The 25629-nt window shown below is 42.9% G+C and overlaps 2 protein-coding genes across 3 annotated transcripts; both read left to right on the top strand.

Moving 5' to 3' along the window:
* The first annotated feature begins 2927 nt into the window (after positions 1 to 2927).
* On the top strand, positions 2928 to 5040 carry selplg (selectin P ligand). The gene is made up of 2 exons (XM_041899796.1): positions 2928 to 3016; positions 3623 to 5040. Exon 2 carries the CDS (start codon positions 3633 to 3635, stop codon positions 4365 to 4367), a length of 735 nt encoding a protein of 244 aa, XP_041755730.1. The 5' UTR covers positions 2928 to 3016; positions 3623 to 3632; the 3' UTR covers positions 4368 to 5040.
* Positions 5041 to 5468: 428 nt separating this feature from the next.
* tmem119a (transmembrane protein 119a) lies at positions 5469 to 25587 on the top strand. 2 transcript variants are annotated; one of them, XM_041899797.2, is made up of 2 exons: positions 5469 to 5578; positions 24441 to 25587. In XM_041899797.2, exon 2 carries the CDS (start codon positions 24456 to 24458, stop codon positions 25302 to 25304), a length of 849 nt encoding a protein of 282 aa, XP_041755731.2. In that variant the 5' UTR covers positions 5469 to 5578; positions 24441 to 24455; the 3' UTR covers positions 25305 to 25587. The 2 variants fall into 2 exon arrangements, with proteins under 2 accessions (XP_041755731.2, XP_041755732.2); XM_041899798.2 differs by lacking the exon at positions 5469 to 5578 and adding an exon at positions 20309 to 20409.
* The last annotated feature ends 42 nt before the right edge of the window (positions 25588 to 25629 follow it).

Here is a 25629-nt window from a genome sequence, read left to right as displayed (position 1 = left end):
CCTGGAGCCGGGATAAGTCCTGACGTGGCTGGGTTCGAGACCTTGGGGTCCTTTGGACGGGTTCTTCCCATTTGTGGTGGGGCCGCACTCCTGGGGTCTTTTGGAAGCATTCAGCATCTCCGCTGTGGCCTGGTACTTTTCCACAGCTTCCACGGTCAGATCAGCCGTGGTCAAGTCCTGTTGACTGATGAACCGTTTTGCCTCATAAGGCAGGGCGCGTAGGTAACGATCCACCACAACGGCCTCCACCACCGCCGCTGCTGTATTCCTCTGCGGATCCAGCCATTTCCTTGCGATTCGGACAAGTTCATGCATCTGCGCCCGAGGAGGTTGGTCTGGTTGGAAGGTCCAGCCGTGAAAGCGCTGGGCCATACCAAACTTTGTGAGTCCATATCTGCTGAGGATCTCAGACTTCAGGGCATTATAGTCAGTAACCTGGTCAGGGCCCAGGTCCCGGACAGCATTCAGCGATTCCCCGGTTAGAAAGGGGGCTAACCGACCAACCCACTGTTGCTTGGGCCAGGCTTCCCTAGTGGCCGTGGCCTCAAATGCATGCAGGTATGCCTCAATGTCACCGGTAGCTCCCATCTTAGATATAAAGTCACTTGCCTTTATTGGGCGGGTATTTTGGACAACCCTCTGTCTCTGCAACTGCAATTCCTCTGCCTTCAGAAGGTTGGCTTTCTTTTGCTCCTCCAAGAGAGCCACGTTTGCTTGCATCTGGGCTTGCTGGCCAGCAACAAGGGGCTTTCAATATGTCCTCCATTTCAGTCGGCGGGGAGCCTACGGCCAACTTGGAAAACTGGGTGATCAAACCTTCGGTATCCTCCTCTGACATGCACTATTAACGCTTGAGCGTGCCCGTATTCTCCACCATCTGTGACGTCACGAGAGGCTACACAGCTTTCAGCGGGATTGCTCAAGTAGTGCAAGGAGACAAGGTTCAAACAAAACAAGGATTTTATTATAGGTCTTGGGAAATTAACGGAAATATAACAAAATTCTGTTCTCTTGTGGCTCTTTAAGGGTTAACAGTTCAGGGATGTCTCTTCCACATCCAGAATCATAATTCTCACTCGCTCAGATAACTTTTCCCCAGCCTTACTGTAGTCCACGTTGCAGCTAGTGGCCAACCCAGCAAAAAGTCCTTCCAAATGTCTCTCACGTATTTCCACAGGTGCATATATCCAAAGGTGAGTATTTTCCCAAAGGTAAGTATCTCCAAATCCTTATATTCCTCATGGAAGTGGACGTGCAGCACTCTTGTCCTCCAGAGAGCCCAGGTTGGAGACTGTGTCTCTTCCCTTCCCCAACCTTCAGCTCATCAGCTCCTCATTTGTTTCAGCTGCGTGGGAAGATTGGCCATAGAGGGGTGGAGTTCCCGACCATACCAGCAGATGGAGCCATAGCTGTCTGGGTTTGCAGCCACCTCAGGGGGATGTAACGTCCCTCCAGGACACAGCCTCTCGTGACATCACAATGGCAAATAGAAATCCTATATGGATGGTGTTAAGAGATAGATGGGAGGTATTGAATAGAGTTGAAGGATGGGACTAATAACAAATAACAACAAATAATAACAAAGATAGCTAATAATGTAAGCATACTGTGTCCATAATAAGTATATAGGTTGTATGTTGGGAGCTTTTGGGAAAGAGCACAGTTAGAAAGATATGGCATATAGAAGCAAACCGGATGGACATCATGAAAATGATCGGAGAGGTTGAGAGTAGAAGAAGTTCAGGAGCAAAAAAAATAAAATAAAAAATATATATAATATAATTATTGTAAAATTAACTCTGTCCATAAGGTGTAGATAGTAAGTATAGATCGGAAGTAGAGGCCTGGGCATTGGTGTTCACTAATTTACTCAAAGTAGGGAAATGATGGCGGGGTTGAAAAGTAATAAAGGGGAGTATATATATAAAAAACATGGGGGATTGGAAGTGATGCAGACAATTACATTGATAGAAGATGCAATCTATCTGCAATATTAAGCTGATCCAAGCGGGCTGTCGTGCCTTTTACTGAGGAGTGGCTTCCGTCTGGCCACTCTACCATAAAGGCCTGATTGGTGGAGTGCTGCAGAGATGGTTGTCCTTCTGGAAGGTTCTCCCATCTCCGCAGAAGAACTCTGGAGCTTTGTCAGAGTGACCATCGGGTTCTTGGTCACCTCCCTGGCCAAGGCCCTTCTCCCCCGATTGTTCAGTTTGGCCGGGCAGCCAGCTCTAGGAAGAGTCTTGGTGGTTCCAAACATCTTCCATTTAAGAATGATGGAGGCAACGGTGTTCTTGGGGACCTTCAATGCTGCAGAAATGTTTTGGTACCCTTACCCAGATCTGTGCCTCGACACAATCCTGTCTCGGAGCTCTACGGACAATTTCTTCGACCTCATGGCTTGGTTTTTGCTCTGACATGCACTGTCAACTGTGGGACCTTATATAGACAGGTGTGTGCCTTTCCAAATCATATCCAATCAATTGAAATTACCACAGGTAGACTCCAATCAAGTTGTAGAAACATCAAGGAAACAGGATGCACCGGAGCTCAATTTCGTGTCTCATAGCAACCTGTTTTTGCTTTGTCATTATGGGGTATTGTGTGTAGATTGATGAAGATTTTGTATTTATTTAATTCATTTTAGAATAAGGCTGTAACGTAATAGTGGAAAAAGGGAAGGGGTCTGAATACTTTACGAATGCACTGTATGTCAAGGTATTAACAGTGTACGCTCATATACTGTTGCTCTCACATACTTGCTCTTCTTTTTCAAGAGATTCTTGCTTTCATTGTTTCTGAAACCAATGTATGTGACCATACCCCATTCCTCATTTGTCATCTTGACACTTGTCAGTGTAAAAAAAAAAAAAAAAAAACACTTCACTTCTGTGAAAGGCAGCATGCTTCCTGTATTCCTCACAGATCAGCCAATGTCTCGCTTCTTGCTTGACGAGGAACAATCTGCTGGTTGAGGGGCCAATATACCACAAAACAAGACTTCTCCCCCAGCATTTGGGTAAGTGTCATAGCAGTGGGATGATCATTAGTGGTGGGCTGCATGAGCTAGTATACATTTACTACAAAGTCTCCACTTTAAAAAAAAATATACAACCTGTAATTAGATTGATTTGTTTTTTCTGAAATGCTGATGAAATGTTGCAACATCACTGATGGGGTAGAGTTACATGCGGTTGCATCTCAGATGATTATCAGTCAGTCACTATCACTAATATTATTTGTGAAGGAAATGGATCCCTTTACAGAGGCTCAAAGTGATGTGATGTTGATGAGCAACATCGCATCTTAAATATTAAGCAAATGTATACAGTATTATTACAAGTATTGGGTATTTGTGCTTGACAGTGCTGGAATTTCGGTTCAGTGCAGTGTCCTGTAATGTATCACACTATATTACAGAATGGCAAGTTACTTTTTCACACTTTTTGTCTCATAGCACTCATCACATTGGTTCATCCTTAGCGCATGCTAAGGAAGTGTAAAACAGGAAGGCTTGAATTGGGCATAGCTATACCTCTTATAGTTTTGTGATGAACGTCTATGTTCAAGGAAACAGTTGTACAACTCAGCTTTCAATATTTGCTGTTATCGTTTCCCTTTGCAGTTTTGCCACTATGTTTACCCCAAGGCCTGGGAGATTTCCAGCTCTTGTGTTACTTCTGGTTCTGTCAAGCAAGGCTGTCTCAAGACGTCTACCTAGCCACGGGGAGGTAGCAACCCATGGACCCCAGGAGTCAAACCTGTCCGAGCTACCACATCAAACAACGCCCCCTGTAGCCCTCACCAAAGACTCCGATACCCAGCAAACAGTGAGAACTGAAACCTCAGAGACAGACCATGAGACTGAGCTCTCCCACACCACGGTGAGAGTTAAACAAACACCTGTCCCATCAGCCCTGCAGCCAACCACATCCCCACCGCCCTACCCTACCACTGCCATCAACTCCTTCACAGAAGGGACAACAAAATCCTCCATTCCAGGAAGTGTCAGTGTCTCGAACAAAGTGACATGCCCGACCATGACCCCTAAGGGGAGAGGGCTGGTAGGTCAGTGCCTGATCATCATCGCTGTGCTGGCTGCTTTGATGACAATGTTCATAGTCAGCACCGTCATCCTCCTGACCAAGTTGAGGGGCAGCAGATACAGGCACAGAGCCCAGTGGCTGCAGGGACAGGGCACAGAGATGGTGTGCATCTCAGCAATGGTCCCCACCAATACCACTGATAGAGGCCAGGGGAGATCCAGATGCCCCAAAATCAATGTAACCCTAATGCCTAGCGCAGAGGACAGCGAGGGGGACAATCTCACTCTCAACAGCTTCATCCCAGACCTTGACGGAGGCTTGTAATACTTCACACAGTCAAACTCGCACTTCACAATAACACACTTGAGCTTTGTCTGTCAGCTACATAGCAAATATTTTGTCCTTAAACAGAAAAAGAAGTGCATCGCTTAACTCTCAGCATTATTCTAATGAGAAATAAAAATCTATCACTATGGCCAAGCATGTGTATACCTGACCTTCCCTGTACGTACTGAATAACAACATCAAAAACTAAATCAATATGATATTTTTTCTGTCATACTGAATTCTTCAACCTATGATATAAAATCTTATTACGGCAATGCTGAGGCATGAGGTGCTCCAAACAGCCATGGGCAAAAACAGAATCCCTGCAGCGCCAGCAGGGATGAGTTCTGAGGCACATGTTTGTAGCAGACCGTAAAGTTTATATGTTAGGTTTGTACATGTGTGATATGATGAAAGACAGGCCCTCTCCCTGTGAGCTGGTCTTGTAGGCTGTGTGGAGACGGGCTGTAATCTGGAGCACATAATTAGAGGTCTCCGTGAGAAACAGAGAAACATAGGGACTCGCCCTGTGGAGAACATAAATATCCACTAACTGTCAACATGTACAAAAAGTGGTATTGTCCATTTTAGAGAATACTGATTCAACTGTGTGTAAAGGCAAGGGGGAAGTGAGGATTTTGTCTTTGATATTAAAGAAAATCACATGCTACTCGTGTGCTTTATTCCTGCACTAACATTGACCACATTTCAGCTGAATTTTGTATTTGACCTCATCGCTTTCAGGATTGCCACGTGAACCAGTAACTCAGTGATTGTGAACAATTAGAAATATCAATATGTAGTGGACAAAGATGTTCGCCTCATAAATATCTCCATCATATGTAAGGTTTAGGAGCAAACAAGGAAAATACATGCAGTCCGGCTGCCCCTAACTGTCCCTCCTTTCTAGACTGGCCAAAGCATCCACCAAAGCGTATGAGCATCCACCATGACCCCTCTCCCGGGAGAGGATGCTTTAGGGGGAGGTAGGTAGAGCGGTAGGGGGAGGAGATGGAAATGTAGAGGCATGGACGTCTTTCTGCAGGCTTTTTTAGAACTGGAGAAATAACTTTCAGTATACTGGAAGTTACAGGAGAGGGTAGCAACTTAGACGTTCCCTCTCTTTCCCTCAATTTTCTTCTCTCTCTGCTGTTAGAATCCCTTTACCATTTATTCCAGAGGAGACACTTCAGCCAGACAGAACATCTGTAAGTACAGACCTTTTAATTTCTTTATTTCTTTGTTTAATTCACGGTTAGGATATGTGTAACAAGAATAAATAGTAGTTTTGATTGCTGTAGACTTTGTAGAGTACGATAAACCTGTCAACTTAAGGACAAGAGTCCTTAACCATAACCACTGTCACGTTTCATTTGTCATACAAGATCAGTTGTGGTCTTACATTTTTGGTGAAGACATCAGAGAAGGTTTAAAAAGTGTAGATTAACATAAATCCATCATAATCTTAGGTTTAGAATGATCGAAGTAAGAGTCCTTTTGTTCAGAAATATCAAAGTTCGAGAGGTTAAGTCCTCCAGCTAATAGAATGTTTAAAAATATGATTATGGTGCATGTCACATTAGAAAGTTAATCTTAATAATTAGAGGGGTAAAAGTCACAATAACATGGTGGTGCTTGTAGGTGAAGATGGATAGAGGAATTCAGGATGATTCTTTAGAGGGTTTTTTAGTGGATGGACTGTAGAGATGACCAACCAGGAGACTATTCCTGAAGATGTAATTATGGCTGGTAAATACCATGGTCTAGTCACAGCGCACATGGCTCTGTAGCCACCCTGACTGAACATACATGGGTGGGGAGATCAAGCTAACCATCCATTTTAGTATGACTGTAGTTTACAGTACATACATACTGTATGCATGACCACACAAGCAGACATGATGGGCACATCATTTACAGTAAGGATGCAGAGGTTGAATGTAACTAGGCTGATTAGAAAGCCAGCCATTCTCACCAGAGAGTAGTAAGCAGCACTGTGTAATTACATGTACAGTTGAAGTCGGAAGTTTACATACGCCTTAGCCAAATACATTTCAACTCAGTTTTACACAATTCCTGACATTTAATCCTAGTAAAAATTCCCTGTTTTAGGTCAGTTAGGATCACCACTTTATTTTAAGAATGTGAAATGTCAGAATTATTTATTTCAGCTTTTATTTATTTCATCACATTCCCAGTGGGTCAGAAGTTTACATACACTCAATTAGTATTTGGTAGCATTGCCTTTAAATTCTTTAACTTGGGTCAAATGTTTCGGGTAGCCTTCCACAAGCTTCCCACAATAAGTTGGGGGAATTTTGGCCCATTCCTCCTGACAGAGCAGGTGTAACTGAGTCAGGTTTGTAGGCCTCCTTGCTCGTACACGCTTTTTCAGTTCTGCCCACAAATGTTCTATAGGATTGAGGTCAGGGCTTTGTGATGGCCACTCCAATACCTTGACTTTGTTGTCCTTAAGCCATTTTGGCACAACATTGGAAGTATGCTTGTGGTCATTGTCCATTTAGAAGACCCATTTGCGACCAAGCTTTAACTTCTTCCTTGCTGAGCGGCCATTCAGGTTATGTCGATATAGGACTCGTTTTACTGTGGATATAGATACTTTTGTACCTGTTTCCTCCAGCATCTTCACAAGGTCCTTTGCTGTTGTTCTGGGATTGATTTGCACTTTTCGCACCAAAGTACGTTCATCTCTAGGAGAGGAAACGCGTCTCCTTCCTGAGCGGTATGAAGGCTGCGTGGTCCCATGATGTTTATACTTGCGTACTATTGTTTGTACAGATGAACCTGGTACCTTCAGGTGTTTGGAAATTGCTCCCAAGGATGAACCAGACTTGTGGAGGTCTACAATTTTTTTTCTGAGGTCTTGGCTGATTTCTTTTGATTTTCCTATGATGTCAAGCAAAGAGGCACTGAGTTTGAAGGTAGGCCTTGAAATACATCCACAGCTACACCTCCAATTGACTCAAATGATGTCAATTAGCCTATCGGAAGCTTCTAAAGCCATGACATTATTTTCTGGAATTTTCCAAACTGTTTAAAGACACAGTCAACTTAGTGTATGTAAACTTCTGACCCACTGGAACTGTGATAGTGAATTATAAGTGAAATAATCTGTCTGTAAACAATTGTTGGAAAAATTACTTGTCATGCACAAAGTAGATGTCCTAACCGACTTGCCAAAAGCCAAAACTATAGTTTGTTAACAAGAAATGTGTGGAGTGGTTGAAAAACCAGTTTTAATGACTCCAATCTAAGTGCATGTAAACTTCTGACTTCAACTGTTTTCCAGATGGAGTGAAGTTACTGGGTTACAGATTTAGAGAGAGAGTTTGGGCTACTGGTGTGTAATATTATGTTAGGAGAGCGAGACTGTTTGAACTGCATTAGTTGATTCTAGAGACTGACTCTTTCTCTGTAGAGCATACTGTAAGTGTACCCGTTCCTAAGGCAGGCTGAATCCATCCGATCCCTGCCGTAGCCTGTTGTTAGCCTGCTGCAGCCCAGTGTAAATATAGAGACCACAGCCACAAGTCTCCCACGCCTCCCTGCTCTCTGTGGCATATATAGCTTCCTCGCCTCTTTGGTGTGGTGGATGGGTGGCCTCCCTCCACTATACAAATTTAAACCACGACCAAACTGCCGGCCTCCACCCCAAATAAGTAATGACTACAGACAGTTAAAATAGATTTAATACAAGATGTGAAATGGGAAAAATAGTGGATGTAGAACTAGATGAATCTGGTCATTGGGAACAACATCTGAGCAGTTTCTACTTTGTTCTGAGTTATAATAACACTAAATCCATCCTCTGTACTATCAAACCATTGAGTGTTTCTTCATTCTAATACTAGAAACCCAAATGCCCCTCCATCCTTAGTAGAGAGAAAGGGACCCACTGGGCACACCTCATTTCAACGTGGAGAATTGGGTAATATTTGGTAGATACGTTGAGATTCCAACCTTTTCACACTCAAAGACAGCCAAAAGTTTGTTGAATTTCCCCCAACGTGTTTAATTGTTTTACATTTACATCATTTAGCAGACGCTCTTATCCAGAGCGACTTACAAATTGGTGCATTCAACTTATGATAGCAAGTGGGACAACCACTTTTTTGTTATGGGGGAGGGGGGTAGAAGGATTTCTTTATACTATTCCAGGTATTCCTTAAAGAGGTAGGGTTTCAAGTGTCTCCGGAAGGTGGTCAGTGACTCCGCTGTCCTGGCGTTGTGGGGGAGCTTGTTCCACCATTGGGGTGCCAGAGCAGCAAATAGCTTTGACTGGGCTGAGCGGGAACTGTTCTTCTGTAGAGGTAGGTGAGCTAGCAGGCCAGAGGTGGATGAAAGTAGTGCCCTCATTTGGGTGTAGGATCTGATCAGAGCCTGAAGGTAAGGAGGTGCCGTTCCCCTCACAGCTCCGTAGGCAAGCACCATGGTCTTGTAGTAGATGCGAGCCTCAACTGGAAGCCAGTGGAGTGTGCGGAGGAGCGGGGTGACATGAGAGAACTTGGGAAGGTCGAACACCAGACGGGCTGCGGCGTTCTGGATAAGTTGTAGGGGTTTAATGGCACAGGCAGGGAGCCCAGCCAACAGCGAGTTGCAGTAATCCAGACGGGAGATGACAAGTGCCTGGATTAGGACCTGTGTAAGGTAGGGTCGTACTCTGCGAATGTTGTAGAGCATGAACCTGCAGGATCGGGTCACCTCTTTGATGTTAGCATAGAACGACAGGGTGTTGTCCAGGGTCACGCCAAGGCTCTTTGCACTCTGGGAGGAGGACACAATGGAGTGGTCAACTGTGATGGCGAGATCATGGAGCGGGCAGTCCTTCCCAGGGAGGAAGAGCAGCTCCGTCTTGCCGAGGTTCAGCTTGAGGTGGTGATCCGACATCCACAGTGATATGTCTGCAAGACATGCAGAGATGTGATTCGCCACCTGGTTATTAGAAGGGGGAAAGGAGAAAATTAATTGTGTGTCTGCGTAGCAATGATAGGAGAGACCATGTGAGGATATGACAGAGCCAAGTGACTTGGTGTATAGAGAGAATAGGAGAGGGCCTAGAACTGAGCCCTGGGGGACACCAGTGGTGAGAGCACGTGGTGCGGAGACAGATTCTCGCCACGCCACCTGGTAGGAGCGACCTGTCAGGTAGGACGCAATCCAAGAGTGAGCAGCGCCGGAGATGCCCAACTCGGAGAGGGTGGAGAGGAGGATCTGATGGTTCACAGTATCAAAGGCAGCGGATAGGTCTACAAGGATAAGAGCAGAGGAGAGAGAGTTAGCTTTAGCAGTGCGGAGAGCCTCCGTGACACAGAGAAGAGCAGTCTCAGTTGAATGACCAGTCTTGAAACCTGACTGGTTTGGATCAAGAAGGTCATTCTGAGAGAGATAGCAGGAGAGTTGGCTAGAGACGGCACGCTCGAGTTTTGGAGAGAAAAGAAAGAAGGGATACTGGTCTGTAGTTGTTGACATCGGAGGGATCGAGTGTAGGTTTTTTGAGGAGGGGTGCAACTCTCGCTCTCTTGAAGACGGAAGGGACATGGCCAGCGGTCAAGGATGAGTTGATGAGCGAGGTGAGGTAAGGGAGAAGGTCTCCGGAAATGGTCTGGAGAAGAGAGGAAGGGATAGGGTCAAGCAGGCAGGTTGTTGGGCGGCCGGCCGTCACAAGTCGCAAGATTTCATCTGGAGAGAGAGGGGAGAAAGAAGTCAAAGCATAGGGTAGGGCAGTGTGAGCAAGACCAGTGGTATCATTTGACTTAATAAATGAGGATCGGATGTCGTCAACCTTCTTTTCAAAATGGTTGACGAAGTCATCCACAGAGAGGGAGGAGGAGGAGGATTCAGCAGGGAGGAGAAGTTGGCAAAGAGCTTCCTAGGGTTAGAGGTAGAGGCTTTACATTTAGAGTGGTAGAAAGTGGCTTTAGCAGCGGAAACAGAGGAAGAGAATGTAGAGAGGAGGGAGTGAAAAGATGACAGGTCCGCAGGGAGTCTAGTTTTCCTCCATTTCCGCTCGGCTGCCCGGAGCCCTCTTCTATCAGCTCGCAATGAGTCGTCAAGCCACGGAGCAGGAGGGGAGGACCGAGCCGGCCGGGAGGATAGGGGACATAGAGAGTCAAAAGATGCAGAAAGGGAGGAGAGGAGGGTTGAGGAGGCAGAATCAGGAGATCGGAGGGAGAAGGATTTAGCAGAGGGAAGAGATGATAGGATGGAAGAGGAGAGAGTAGCGGGAGAGAGAGAGCGAAGGTTGCGACGGCACATTACCATCTGAGTAGGGGCGGAGTGAGTAGTGTTGGAGGAGAGCGAGAGAGAAAAGGATACAAAGTAGTGGTCGGAGTTGCAGTGAGATTAGTAGAAGAACAGCATCTAGTAAAGATGAGGTCAAGCGTATTGCCTGCCTTGTGAGTAGGGGCGGATGGTGAGAGGGTGAGGTCAAAAGAGGAAAGGAGTGGAAAGGAGGCAGCAGAGAGAAATGAGTCAAAGGCAGACGTAGGGAGGTTAAAGTCACCCAGAACTGTGAGGGGTGAGCCATCCTCAGGAAAGGAACTTATCAAAGCGTCAAGCTCATTGATGAACTCTCCAAGGGAACCTGGAGGGTGATAAATGACAAGGATGTTAAGCTTGAATGGGCTAGTGACTGTGACAGCATGGAATTCAAATGAGGAGATAGACAGATGGGTCAGGGGAAAAAGAGAGAATGTCCACTTGAGAGATGAGGATTCCTGTGCCACCGCCGCGCTGACTAGATGCTCTTGGGGTATGCGAGAACACATGGTTAGACGAGGAAAGAGCAGTAGGAGTAGCAGTGTTTTCTGTGGTAATCCATGTTTCCGTCAGCGCCAAGAAGTCGAGGGACTGGAGGGTAGCATAGGCTGAGATGAACTCTGCCTTGTTGGCCGCAGAACGGCAGTTCCAGAGACCTGGAACTCCACGTGGGTCGTGCGCGCAGGGACCACCAGATTAGAGTGGCAACAGCCACGTGGTGTGAAGCGTTTGTATGGCCTGTGCAGAGAGGAGAGAACAGGGATAGACAGACACATAGTTAACAGGCTACAATAATGCAAAGGAGATTGGAAAGAAATGAACTAAACATCTGGGAAAGCGAGAGAGCGGGGCATCCCTCACTTACGTTTCACTGAAACACTCAAATATAACTCTCCCAACTTCCACTTAGAAATTATAATTGTTGTAAACTACAGCGGTTCAATGTTTCTAGGAATAGACTAACTTAGTTTATTCAGCTAGCTAACTTGGTACACCGAATCATATGACGCCAAAGCCAACTAGCATGCCAGCCTCCAATAACACGGTTTAGCACCAATACTCGGTTACAACAAACCACCAGTGTGTTAACACACCAAGCAGATCATTCGTGTCCGTGTCTAACGTGTGTGTACATTTTTGGGTAGTTTTGACAGTCTGAGTGAGTACGTCGTCAACTTATTCAGCCAGATAGTTAGCTAGCATAGTTAGCATACTAGCTAGCCATTGCTCTCTGCCAACGAACTAACCCCCACACAGAGAGCCAAGCTAATGTTAGCTAGTTACCCATGTCCCGAATTCCCTTGAACGACTCTGGTTACCAGTATGTAAAAACAAAACAAAAATAAATGTAGGTTATAGCTTACCCTTAGTAGCTACTGTTAGCCAGTTAAGTGCAAAGCTAGCCACTGAATCGATTCAGCCAGTTCGCGTCTGTCCCAACGGAGAGAAAGCGTCTCCAAATATTAACGCTAGGTCGTTCCAGCTATTGTTTAGTTAGCTATCCAGGTAGCTACATTTCGAGTACAGTAGCTACTAACTACCTAACGTTAACGCTTCAGATAATGAGGTTAGAAAAACAGCTGAATGGTAGGTAGCTAGCTGGCATAATTACAGGTACTCTTAAGCGTGGAATAACATTGGAAACAACTATCCACAGTTGCTAATAGTTATCAGTAGCTACCCGCTAGCTAGCTAGCTTTATTGGTCCAGGTAGTGAGTTAGCTAGCCTCGTGCTTCACCGGGCTCAGCCGAATACAATACTTACCTACAATAACTACCTAGATAAACTACCTACAATACTTAACTACAATACCTACCTACCTACAATCTAAATACATGGTTTAATCTTTACTCGACACCATATGAGCCAAGCTTACTTCCTGCCAGAGAGAGAGACAACCTCACCCGTCGCTGTCCAAGTCCATGTGTTATCACTATGTTTTCAACCATCTAACTGCACAACCAAATTCTAATGAAAAATCAATGTCAGAGTTTTTGTTTAGTTGGCTAAATGTGTTATCACTGCACTTTCAACCATTTTAAAAGCACAGCAAAGTTCAAATGGGAATACAATGTCAGATTGTTTATTTATACAACAACTTAATGTGTAATCACTGTGCTTGATCTAATAGCACAACCAAATTACCTGGATTGCAGTTAGTTGAGATTACATTAAAGTACATGGTGCAAGTAATCAATGCGTTTTTTGAGATTCTGTGCAGATTCTTTTAGCAAATGTTAAGATTTCCACAGACCTGCGACCCTGAACATGCACTCATTTTAAAGGGTGATTCCGCCATTTTAACATCTGTTACGAACCCTGTGGCTTTAAAAGTCTAGGGTGGATGGAAAAGAGACACGTAACATAACTCATGCTAATTAGAATATTGCCAACGAACAGTGAGAACAAAATATGCCGACAACCAAAAAGCTACCGTCAAACACATTTTTTTGTATTATAAACACACGGTAAAAGGTTTGGGGAAAAGGGGCTGAGCAGGACCCAAGGAATGAAACAATAATGTCAAAAACCCCTAAACTGATCTGGCCTGCCTCAAGAACCGCTAAGCTTACTACTAACTACACAAAAATACAGTGGGTGGTCCGCTCAGGTCTAACTAGTGTTTTTAGACAAAGTTTTCCTACGGGTAGTGTACGCCCAATGGCGACTTGCTAAAAATCCCCTTTTCCCAGGAACAAACAAACAACATAGATACCATATGGAGTAAACAGCAAATGAGTGAGTACACAAAAAAAACAAGACACCACATTATCCATACTCACAAACAAAAAAGTATCTGTCAGAAAACACATCTGACTAGCTTTTAAAACAAGGGATGTGTGATGTGATTGGGAAATGAAAACCAGAAACAGGTGGTGCAATCAGGAGAAGTGGCCACTGATTGGTCCACCTCAGCAATCAGCAGATGAACTGATGACTGACAGGTGGGACACACCAACGACCTCCAATCAGGACACAAAGGACACCTGTGATTATGGCAGAAGGAGAGGAAAAACACAAACACAAATACACATACAGTATACCTGTATCCGTAACAACGTCATATTCATCATCTCCTGCACATGTGAAAACAGTGCGTTTCTATGATCTGTGGTTAAAAAGGTCCATAAAAATCCTTCTCTGTGACATCACAGGGTAGGATTAAATGAAAAGAAAGTGATTTTCAAAACCTGCAACAAGTTTCTAGCCCAAGGGAGGGTATTTTCTTGCTTCCAACGTCACCGCCAATCTCATAGTGTTTGAAAATCACTGTTTTTAAAATGTTTTAACTTTTGATGTCATCGGGTAGAACTTTTTAACTTCATATTTTTTTTCTACAAAACATAGAAATGCACCGTTTTCACATGTTGACACTGGTATTGTGCTGGAGATAATGAAAATGAGGTTGCCCTTTAAGGTTGAATAAATACTGTCATATTAGTTTGTAAGATAGTAAATAGCCTAATGTACAAAAGTGTTATTGAATTGTGTTTGGTTGATCAATGACTCAACCAAATATTATCATTTAAAGGATATGTACTGTTGAAGTCGGAAGTGTACATACACTTAGGTTGGAGTCATTAAAACTCGTTTTTCAACCACTCCACAAATTTCTTGTTAACAAACTATAGTTTTGGCAAGTCGGTTAGGACATCTACTTTGTGCATGACACAGGTAATTTTTCCAACAATTGTTTCCAGACAGATTATTTCATGTATAATTCACTGTATCACAATTCCAGTGGGTCAGAAGTTTACATACACTATGTTGACTGTGTCTTTAAACAGCTTGGAAAATTCCAGAAAATGATGTCATGGCTTTAGAATCTTCTGATAGGCTAATTGACATCATTTGAGTCAATTGGAGGTGTACCTGTGGATGTATTTCAAGGCATACCTTCAAACTCAGTGCCTCTTTACTTGACATCATGGGTAAATCAAAAGAAATCAGCCAAGACCTAAGAAAAAAAATTGTAGACCTCCACAAGTCTGGTTCATCCTTGGGAGCAATTTCCAAACGCCTGAAGGTACCACGTTCATCTGTACAAACAATAGTACGCAAGTATAAACACCATGGGACCACGCAGCCGTCATACCGCTCAGGAAGGAGACGCGTTCTGTCTCCTAGAGATGAACGTACTTTGGTGCGAAAAGTGCAAATCAATCCCAGAACAACAGCAAAGGACCTTGTGAAGATGCTGGAAGAAACAAGTACAAAAGTATCTATATCCACAGTAAAACAAGTCCTATATCGACATAACCTGAAAGGCTGCTCAGCAAGGAAGAAGCCAATGCTCCAAAACCTCCATAAAAAAGCCAGACTACGGTTTGCAACTGCACATGGGGACAAAGATCGTACTTTTTGGAGTAATGTCCTCTGGTCTGATGAAACAAAAATAGAACTGTTTGCCCATAATGACCATCATATGTTTGGAGGAAAAAGGGGGACACTTGCAAGCCGAAAGAACACCATCCCAACCGTGAAGCACGGGGGTGGCAGCATCATGCTGTGGGGGTGCTTTGCTGCAGGAGGGACTGGTGCACTTCACAAAATAGATGGCATCATGAGGAAGGAAAATTATGTGGATATATTGAAGCAACATCTCAAGACATCAGTCAGGAAGTTAAAGCTTGGTCGCAAATGGCTCTTCCAAATGGACAATGACACCAAGCATACTTCCAAAGTTGTGCCAAAATGGCTTAAGGACAACAAAGTCAAGGTAGTGGCCATCACAAAGCCCTGACCTCAATCCTATAGAAAATGTGTGGGCAGAACTGAAAAAGCATGTGCGAGCAAGGAGGCCTACAATCCTGACTCAGTTACAGCAGCTCTGTCAGGAGGAATGGGCCAATATTCACCAAACTTATTGTGGAAGGCTTGTGGAAGGCTACCCGAAACGTTTGACCCAAGTTAAACAATTTAAAGGCAATGCTACCAAATACTAATTGAGTGTATGTAAACTTCTGACCCACTGGGAATGTGATGAAAGAAATAAAATCTGAAATAAATAATTCTCTCTACTATTATTCTGACATTTCACATTCTTAAAATAAAGTGGTGATCCTAACTGACCTAAGACAGGGAATTTTTACTAGGATTAAATGTCAGGAATTGTGAAAAACTGAGTTTAAATGTATTTGGCTAAGGTGTATATAAACTTCCGACTTCAACTGTATATGGACACTCATTCACTATGGTATTTTCTATTGGTAAATTTACAAACATATATTATGATAAATTGATTTGAAACTTGTATCACATTATGGTAAGTGGTGAAATAAGTATAGCCAGTTATAATTGTAATGGCATAACAGATAATAACAAAAGAAGAACAATATTTACATGGCTCAAAGAGAAGGAATATAATATATATTGTTTACAGGAAACTCATTCAACAATTCTAGATGAAGATGTGTGGAAAAAGGACAGATGGGCAAAGAAACTCAAAAGGGGTGATGATATTAATGAACAGTAATTTCGATCCGAATGTGCAAATTGTCCAAACAGATACGCAAGGGAGATGGATGATTTTAAATATATTATTGGACCATAAACAGATATGGCTCATTAACCTTTATGGACCAAATAATGAGGATCCGCACTTCTTTGACAATATATATATAATAAATGATCAACCCTGCAAGCAATACAAGACTCTATTATTATGGTGGGAGATTATAATACTGTTTTAAATAGCTCAATGGACCGTAAAGGAAATCACACTACAAACGATCACCCTCATGCTCTTAAGGAAATCATGAATGTCATGGATACATTAGAACTAGTAGATATATGGAGGCTTAAATATCCTGACCTAGTGAGATATACATGATGGAGACTCAATCAAGCTAGTCGTCTTGACTTCTTTCTTATCTCATTCTCGTTGGCACCAAAAGTTTTTAAAAAGTGTTGATAGGGGACAGAATGCGGTCGGCCCATCAAATAAAATGGCATATACATTACTCTTACTGAATTTCCACATGGGCGAGGATATTGGAAATGTAATCAAAGCCTATTGGATGATAACTTGTTTTTAACTAGCAATTTAGGTCAAAAGAGTCCATACTAACAAAGGAAATAGGTCTAACAGAACAGATAGATAGCAATAAAAACTGTAACATAAAGGCTCAGAATAAATTTGAGGAAAAACAAAAAGAAATTGAGAAACTTATTCAAGTAAGATCAAGTGTAATATATTATAAAAATAAAGCAAACTGGATGGAATATGGGGCAAATGCACCAAATTCTTTTTTTAATCTTCAACATAGAAATGTTACCAAATATAATTGACTGAAACTGATTACAAATGACGGAGTCACCCATGATTCACCAAATGATATTTTGAAGGATGAAGCACAGTACTTTAAGCATATGTTTTCATTTCAGTCGCCTCCATCTCCTCTAACTGAAGCTAATTGTAGGGATTTTTTTTCTATTGATAATGTAAAATTAACAGCCATACAGAAAGACTCATGTGAAGGTGAAATTACAGAGGAGGAACTTCTGGATGCAATTAAAGACTTTATGTCCGGGAAAACTCCAGGGTTGGATGGCATACCAGTCGAGGTATACCAAACCTTTTTTGATATACTCAGAGGACCGTTATTAGTATGTTTTAACCACTCTTATGTAAATGGTAGATTATCAGACACTCAAGAAGGTCTGATTTCATTATTACTGAAACAGGATACAAGTGGGAAATATAAAGATTCAGTCCATTTTAAAAAATTGGAGGCCCCTTACACTTCAGTGTTGTGATGCAAAAATTCTAGCAAAATGTATAGCGCATTATTCATTCTAATCAGACAGGTTTTTTACATGGACAATACATTGGAGATAATATAAGGCAAGTACTGGAAACAATAGAACACTATGAAAAATCTGGGAAGCCAGGCCTGTCTGTGATTTATTTAGAATTCAAGGCACACTTAACCAGCATGGCTACCGCAGCGATATGCCATCCCATCTGGTTTGGTCTTAGTGGGACTATAATTTGTTTTTCAACAGGACAATGACCCAACACACCTCCAGGTTGTGTAAGGGCTATTTTACCAAGAAGGAGAGTGATGGAGTGCTGCATCAGATGACCTGGCCTCCACAATCCCCCGACCTCAACCCAATTGAGACGGTTTGGGATGAGTCGGACGGCAGAGTGAAGGAAAAGCAGCCCACAAGTGCTCAGCATATGTGGGAACTCCTTCAAGACTGTTGGAAAACCATTCCAGGTGAAGCTGGTTGAGAGAATGCCAAGAGTGTGCAAAGTTGTCATCAAGGCAAAGGGTGGCTATTTGAAGAATCTCAAATATAAAATATATTTTGATCTGTTTAACACTTTTTTGGTTACTTCATGATATGTAGTAACCATGTGTTATTTCATAGTTTTGATGTCTTCACTATTATTCTACAATGTAGAACATAGTAAAAATAAAGAAAAACCCTTGAATGATTAGGTGTGTCCAAACTTTTGACTGGTACTGTATATATAAACGTTTTTTTTTTTTTTTTTACAAAAAACTTTGGGGAACAAAAATAAATCACTTTGCGGTTTTGGCCGCCTGTTGCCGACCCCTGCCCTACCTTGACCCTACACACCCTACTTAGACACAGGTAGTGCTTAATTTGTAAATTGGGAGGTGCCAGAACAAAAAGTGACCCTAGAGGGGGGTGACCTATGGGGCTCTGAGGTACCGGAACGCATAAAAAATAATCACCTTTTATAATAAAGCATTGCTTTCATTACCATCGCTCTTGTTTGCTGGCATAGAGCGGTAGAGGCACTTGCAGAAGTTGCACACATGGGGATATTTTTGTGTGTGCCTTTTTATAAACACATTTCATGCAATTCTAAATAATTGACTGGAGACTTCAGCAGAATTTTTTTAATACCTCACAAATTATCGAAATGACAAGCTACTTTGACACTGAGAAACTGAGATCAATAAAAATGACCTTGTCTTGAATCCATCAATAGCCTAGAGCTAGGTGTGTGGAGACACATATTGTACAATATGATGATGAAATTATAGTCCTAAAAAAGCTTTCCAGTTTCACTGACTCACCCAATGATGCGCAACTCACTCACCCGCGATGGCCGATGTGCTCATCGCAAAAGCCTATCTCTCTCTTGTTTTACATTCTAAAACAATGCTCTTCGCTCATTAGGCCTATTTGGAAGTTGATAACGTATTTGGTAGCCTACAGACAGATTAGTCTTCTCTTTTCAGCAGGAGTCATTTGCTTTCCAACCTGTGTTTCCCACCATTGTATTTGAAATATTGCGAATGGCCTGTTTTGGCTTTAATTGCGCAAATGTGTCCTTTGGTCTGGACTCCAAATTTGAGATTTTTGGTTCCAACTGCCATGTCTTTGTGAGACGTGGTGTGGGTGAACGGATGATCTCTGCATGTGTAGTTCCCACCTATCTCTCGCTTGTTTTACTTTCTAAAACAATGCTCTTCGACTCAATAGGCCTATTTGGAAGTTGATAACGTATTTGGTAGCCTACATACAGATTAGTCTTCTCTTTTCAGCAGGAGCCATTTGCTTTCCAACCTGTGTTCCCCACCATTGTATTTGAAATATTGCAAATGGCCTGTTTTGGCTGCATTCTGTTCACTGACAGATTTGCCGGGGGTTCCCGACTAAGCATGCCTTGTGATTGGGCTACAGACAATCCATAAATGATGAAATGCTGTGAATAAGTGGAACAGTATCAAACACGTCAAACCCATGGTCTCCTTTCCAGCCCTTATTTTGAGCCATTCTCCCCTCAGCAGCCCCACTGCTGTCAACCCACAAGATGGTTATGCATCAACTGGCTACACAAGGAGTGTAAGACAAACGCGCGCACTACACAGACAGGGTCAATATTCCTGGAAATTAATTGGCAGATGTTGTGTTAGGTTTGGCTTTTTAAGCCAATAGTGGCTAATCAGGGGTGGGATAATGTCAATGTTGCATTGATTAGATAGTAGCTGAGATTTGTTTTTGACAGTTTGCGATGGAACACATGAAAAATTGCGTATACTTTCGGAATTGTTTGGCGAGCTACTCATAGGTAGGTCCCAAGCTACTAGTAGCTCGCGATCGACCTGTTGGAGACCCCTGCTGTAGACCGTCCGTCGCTGCGACTGTCGTTTTCCTTGTTGCACAGACATGAAATAAGTTTATCTGTGACTGTCGCAACGTCCGTTGTTGTGGTTACCGGACTGCGACAGCAACCGGGAAATCCTCCTGTGACAAGATGATGGGAGTTATAAAATTCTCTGATAGAATTATTAAATTCTCTGATAGAATGACCACAAAGTTTATAAACTCGGGAGACTTCCGGGAACGCTTGCGAAGCAGACCAGGTCGGGGTTTGGGGTTAGAGAAGTCAATGAAAGAAGTGAAACATTATTCTTTAGTTGGTCATTTTCTCAATCTAAAGGCACACCCTAGATTCGAGCCAATGTCTTAAGTAGTTGAACATGTTATTACTCCAACCTCGTGAAAGTGACAAACTGACACATTTTCATCAAAAATGACTTTTTATCGAAGGGGTGTCTTTGATTTGACGGCCTGCACATGCGCAGTTCGGTGCGAGACGACCGTTAGACCCGATTACGTGTTTCTAGCATGAGTCGCCATAACATCACCTACAAGTGTGATCGGGGATTTCTATTGGAGGAGTAGTTTTAGCCTATTTTCATACTGTACTGTCTGTCTTTGGAATGACCTACTTTTATTTTGTCACACTGTGGCAGTAAGCTATTTTCTGTAAACTCACCATTACCTTGTAAATAATTATGTTGTGGGTTTATTTTCCTGTAGTAATGAAAAAAAGTAGATCAAGTTAAGACGTTGTTAGCTATACTCTGGTAATTATTTTAACTGGCTAGCTAAATACCTAGCAACGAACCAAAACATTGTTTAGAAAATTGCTTTTAGTTGCCTGGCTTGCTAGGTTGACATTTATTTACTTGATTAATTTTTTTATGGATGGGTTTATTGGTGTTAAAATAGAGAAAATATGCTATTTGGAGCACCGGGCTGCTGATGTCATGCAGAGGCTGTGGTTTGTGTACTTTTTTAATAAGGACGACAAGTTTGATGTCGGACGACAATAGAATGTTCATGATGTCGCTACGACAATTGTCTACAGACATGTCGATAGACGGACTGTAAACCAGCCATTAGGCTATATTGCAAATTAGTGCCTGTCATATGTGTTCCCCTGAATCAACACCTACCCTAAGTGTTAATTACTAAAATATTCCAGACTAACATTTTCCCCTGGTGTCACTGGTGCCTCTAACTTTTACAGTTGGTGGCACAAGTCCATGATTTGGTCGGACCCAAATCACTAGTAATCATCTTATATAGTCATTCATAGTGCCTTATTAAGAAGTGTAATTAATAGACTACTGAGGTATTACATAAATAGGTGGTTTCATCTAACACGTCCAAGCAGGAATGCATGACTCAATATATTTTGGATGTGCTACCTAATCCAGTGATTGACATGAATTTTGGGTTGACAATTAGACTATAGTTGTTATTTTTTACTGTCAAAATAGGACTCCAGAATATCCCGGGTTTTTCTTTTCAATAGAGATGAATTACATACATCTTTATGTGCACTAACTAATAGGCCTATCATAGGCACCTTAATTTGGGTTTCCACACCAGAGGAAGTAGAAACTCAAAATCCAATAACTAGATTGCTAACTCTAAATATAATACCTACTGTTAGTAGCCATGTATTCATCCAACAGTAAATGTAATGTAAAAAAAACGGCAGTTGTAGGCTACTACCCATGAGACCTATAGGCCTATACCCTCGCAAAGGCCGGTGTGCATTTCGCGCGTGTGCCGCTCCATATCTCAATGCCTTATCAATTATCTTGGTTGTAAAATAGTTGCTATTAAGCTAAATATTGAGAGTTAAGAAATAAAAATGATACCTACAGAGAGCCGAGAGCCTAATATCTTCAACAGGGACAAGGGGACGAAGCTTCCAAAGCTGTGTTTTTCCCGTAATTGCATTTTGAAGTGTTATATGATCAGAACGCATTTTCCTCAAGCGCATGCGGGTAGAGGAGTGGTCGCTCATCACAGCAACATACCCCAGCGAAACAGGCATAGGGGCATGGCAGACACGTTCATTACATGAATCATGAGGATAATGCACTTTACTGAGGTGACAATGTAGAATGTGCACTTTCTACGTTTATAGGCACCTTTTTTAGGTTTGTACAATTCATGATCTTGGCTGTCTAACTGATGACAGAGGTCTCTTTGCTGATGCCGCGTTTGACTTTGAATCTGAGTTTGAGTGACCTCCGCTCAGCATATCAGAAAACCGGACCGGTCCATCTTGGTATGGGGGCTGACCGTTGCCCACTGATCAGCCAAAGGCTCATTATAGATTAGTATAACAGAGAAATTGCACACAAAAAACAATTAAAAAATACAGAATATAGCCCTATTTGGTAAAAGACCAAGTCCATATTATGGCAAGAACAGCTCAAATAAGCAAAGAGACATGACAGTCCATCATTACTTCAAGACATGAAGGTCAGTCAATAAGGAACATTTCAAGAACTTTGGAAGTTCTTTCAAGTGCAGTCGCAAAAACCATCAAGCGCTATGATGAAACTGGCTCTCATGAGGACCGCCACAGGAATGGAAGACCCAGAGTTACTTCTGCTGCAGAGGATAAGTTCATTAGAGTTAACTGCACCTCATAAATTGCAGCCCAAATAAATTATTCACAGAGTTCAAGTAACAGACACATCTTAACATCAACTGTTCAGAGGGGACTGTGTGAATCAGGCCTTCATGGTCGAATTGCTGCAAAGAAACCACTACTAAGGGACACCAATAAGAAGAAGAGACCTGCTTAGGCCAAGAAACACGAGCAATGGACATTAGACGGGTGGAAATTTGTCCTTTGGTCTGGAGTCCAAATAGGAAATTTTTGGTTCCAGCCGTCGTGTCTTTGTGAGACGTGGTGTGGGTGAACGGATGGTCTCTGCATGTGTAGTTCCCACCGTAAAGCATGGAGGAGGAGGTGTGATGGTGTGGGGTGCTTTGCTGGTGACACTGTCTGTGATTTATTTAGAATTCAAGGCACACTTAACCAGCATGGCTACCACAGCATTCGGCAGCGATATGCCATCCCATCTGGTTTGGGCTTAGTGCGACTATCATTTGTTTTTCAACAGGACAATGACCCAACACACCTCCAGGCTGTGTCAGGGCTATTTTACCAAGAAGGAGTGTGATGGAGTGCTGCATCAGATGACCTGGCCTCCACAGTACCCTGACCTCAACCCAATTGAGATGGTTTGGGATGAGTTGGATGGCAGAGTGAAGGAAAAGCAGCCAACAAGTGTTCAGAATATGTGGGAACTCCTTCAAGACTGTTGGAAAACCATTCCAGGTGAAGCTGGTTGAGAGAATGCCAAGAGTGTGCAAAGCTATGATCAAGGCAAAGGTTGGATATTTGAGGAATCTCAAATATAAAATATATTTTGATTTGTTTAACACTTTTTTGGTTACTACATGATATGTAGTAACCATGTGTTATTTCATAGTTTTGATGTCTTCACTATTATTCTACGATGTAAAAAATAGTAAAAATAAAGAAAAACCCTTGAATGAGTAGGTATGTCCAAACTTTTGACTGGTACTGTATATAAAACATATTTTTGTGTTTGTCAATTTCAATAAGCTCACCCAACAAAAAAGTGTCCAGCCCATCTGGCATTTGCCAGAATTGCCAGATGTCCAAATATGCCCCTGAAAGCATGATTTGGCCACAGAGGATCACTAGCTTCTTAAAACAAAAACAAAAGTGTTTTAAATCTCATTGCCTACAGTCGGAAGGAGAGGCAGCGTGCACAATTTGGGCAGCGCACGTGGCAAATACCGAATACATGATTGTTGAGTTGTAACTGTCAGTGAAAAGTAGAGGCCCAGCCAGGCATATCGCAATATTTCAAAATACAATAGTGGGAAAACATATTTTGCTTTATTATAAAGGCGCATTTTAATGATCAAAATTAGCTTCCCCAAACTTGAAACTTACATGCCGCCTATGCATGAATAGCATCATTGATAATATGTGATTGATATAATTTGCACTGTTGAACCTACCCTTTGGAATAACTTAATCATTCTCACTATAGCACATTGGTAGTAGTCAGTGACAAATATCAAAGCTAAGCAGTGCTGGGCTTGGGGGGGTGCAACTCAATATGAAACCTAACATATCATACTAAATGGAGTGTCGGACTTACGTACCGAGTAATACAAAATGCTCTGAGACCAGGTTGCAGCTCCGAATGGGGGACAGAATGGATATCTGTAGATATATCAACTCTCCAGTAGGAGGTGCTGCCCAGGCTATTGTTTTTTGTTGTTGCTTATAGTGGATACAAATTCGACATAAAAGGTTTGTCTTAGTTGAAAATGGGTTAACATGAAGACTTAATCCTGTGGTTGAAATTTTACCCTCAACAACAGTTTGCGTGGATTACTTTTTTCTAATCCAATGTATTTACCATGTAGATTCCACATCACAATACGTTGACAAATTATGTTGAAACAACATTGATTTAACCAGTTTGTGCTCAGTGGGGAGGCATGTTGTAGGCCTACAGTAGCTGATGTAATATAGATGCAGAAAATGAAAGCCTATATTCTTGAAATCAGCCCAAACAGTCATGAATTTGACATCAAAACATTTCTAAACCATCTGCAATTTTGAGAAATGTTGTATTGAAAGTCTCTTGTCTTTACAGGATTCTGAAGGAAATATGAGTAACCACTTGATTCTTCACCTGGCATGTGTGAGCCTAGTTCTGCTCTGTGGCCATGGGAATGCAGTGCATGTGCCCATGGTCTATAGAATTTCCATGGATGGCAGTGGTGACGGAGGGGAGCCGGATCTCATAATCCCCATCGATGGCCCCCCCCACCCTTACTCCCCCGTAGATGTCTCCCCTGTCGATGTCGCCCCCATCAACGTCTCCCCCGTTGATGTCTCCCCTGTAGATGTCGTCAACGTCGATGTCGCCCCCGTTGATGTCTCCCCCACCGATGTCTCCCCTGTTTCTCCCCCCACCCTGGTCAGCACCATCACCAACACCATCACTATCACCATGATCCGCCTCAAGGACTTTATGCTCACCCGGGTGGTGGACTTCCTCCAGGATAATATGCTGATCATCATCGTGGTCACCTCCCTCCTCATTGTCATGATCTTCATCATCTGCTGTGCCGCTACCATGAGCCAAAAGCGCAAGATGGAGGCCTACAAACCCCCTGCCAACCCACCCAGGAAGTACATTGGCGACACAGCTGGAGGAGTCGAACCCTCCAGTGAGGTCCAGAGTCGGGTCTTCGGCGGGCCTGATTCTGCCAGGAGGATCCAGGGAACCCCCAAGAATCTGCGCACCCCTTCCGCTGCACTGGTGGGGGAAAAGGTGGGCAAGGAGCCCAAACCGAAGGAGGTCCAGAAAGTGAGGGAGGTAGAGGAGGAGGAAACGCGTAGAGTGGAGCCTAAGCACAAAGGCCAGAAGGCTGAGGAGGTGCAGCCGAGCTCCAGCCCCAGCACCAGCCAGCCCATGGTCTGCACCTGCCACCTGCGGAAGGCCAACCACTAAGTATAGGTTGGGGCTCCAACCATGCAAACTAGCAAAAACGGAGATTGAGGCCTTTTCTTGTGCAGAGGGAACTCCCTGGGTACGTCCGCTGCTGTGTGCCAAACTTGTCTGTGGAATCTGACTCTGTGGGTACCTTTAGCATACAGATACAATTGGGTCTAGTTAGCATACAAAGGCCTTAAAACAGAAGGAATTTCAGGCCTGACTGCCTATATATCTATATATATATATATCTATATACACACACAGTATATGCCATATCATGTGTATGTATGTGTGTGTGTATGTATATATATACTACCATTCAAAAGTTTGGGGTCACTTA

The sequence above is a fragment of the Coregonus clupeaformis genome, chromosome 18 (assembly GCF_020615455.1).
Source record: "Coregonus clupeaformis isolate EN_2021a chromosome 18, ASM2061545v1, whole genome shotgun sequence".
NCBI classification, from domain to species: domain Eukaryota; kingdom Metazoa; phylum Chordata; class Actinopteri; order Salmoniformes; family Salmonidae; genus Coregonus; species Coregonus clupeaformis.
This window is presented reverse-complemented; position numbering and strand designations above follow the sequence as displayed.

What these genes read in the sequence shown, in the direction of transcription:
- selplg (XM_041899796.1), top strand. Translation starts at nt 3,633, where the DNA reads ATGTTTACCCCAAGGCCTGGGAGATTTCCAGCTCTTGTGTTACTTCTG.
- tmem119a (XM_041899797.2), top strand. Translation starts at nt 24,456, where the DNA reads ATGAGTAACCACTTGATTCTTCACCTGGCATGTGTGAGCCTAGTTCTG.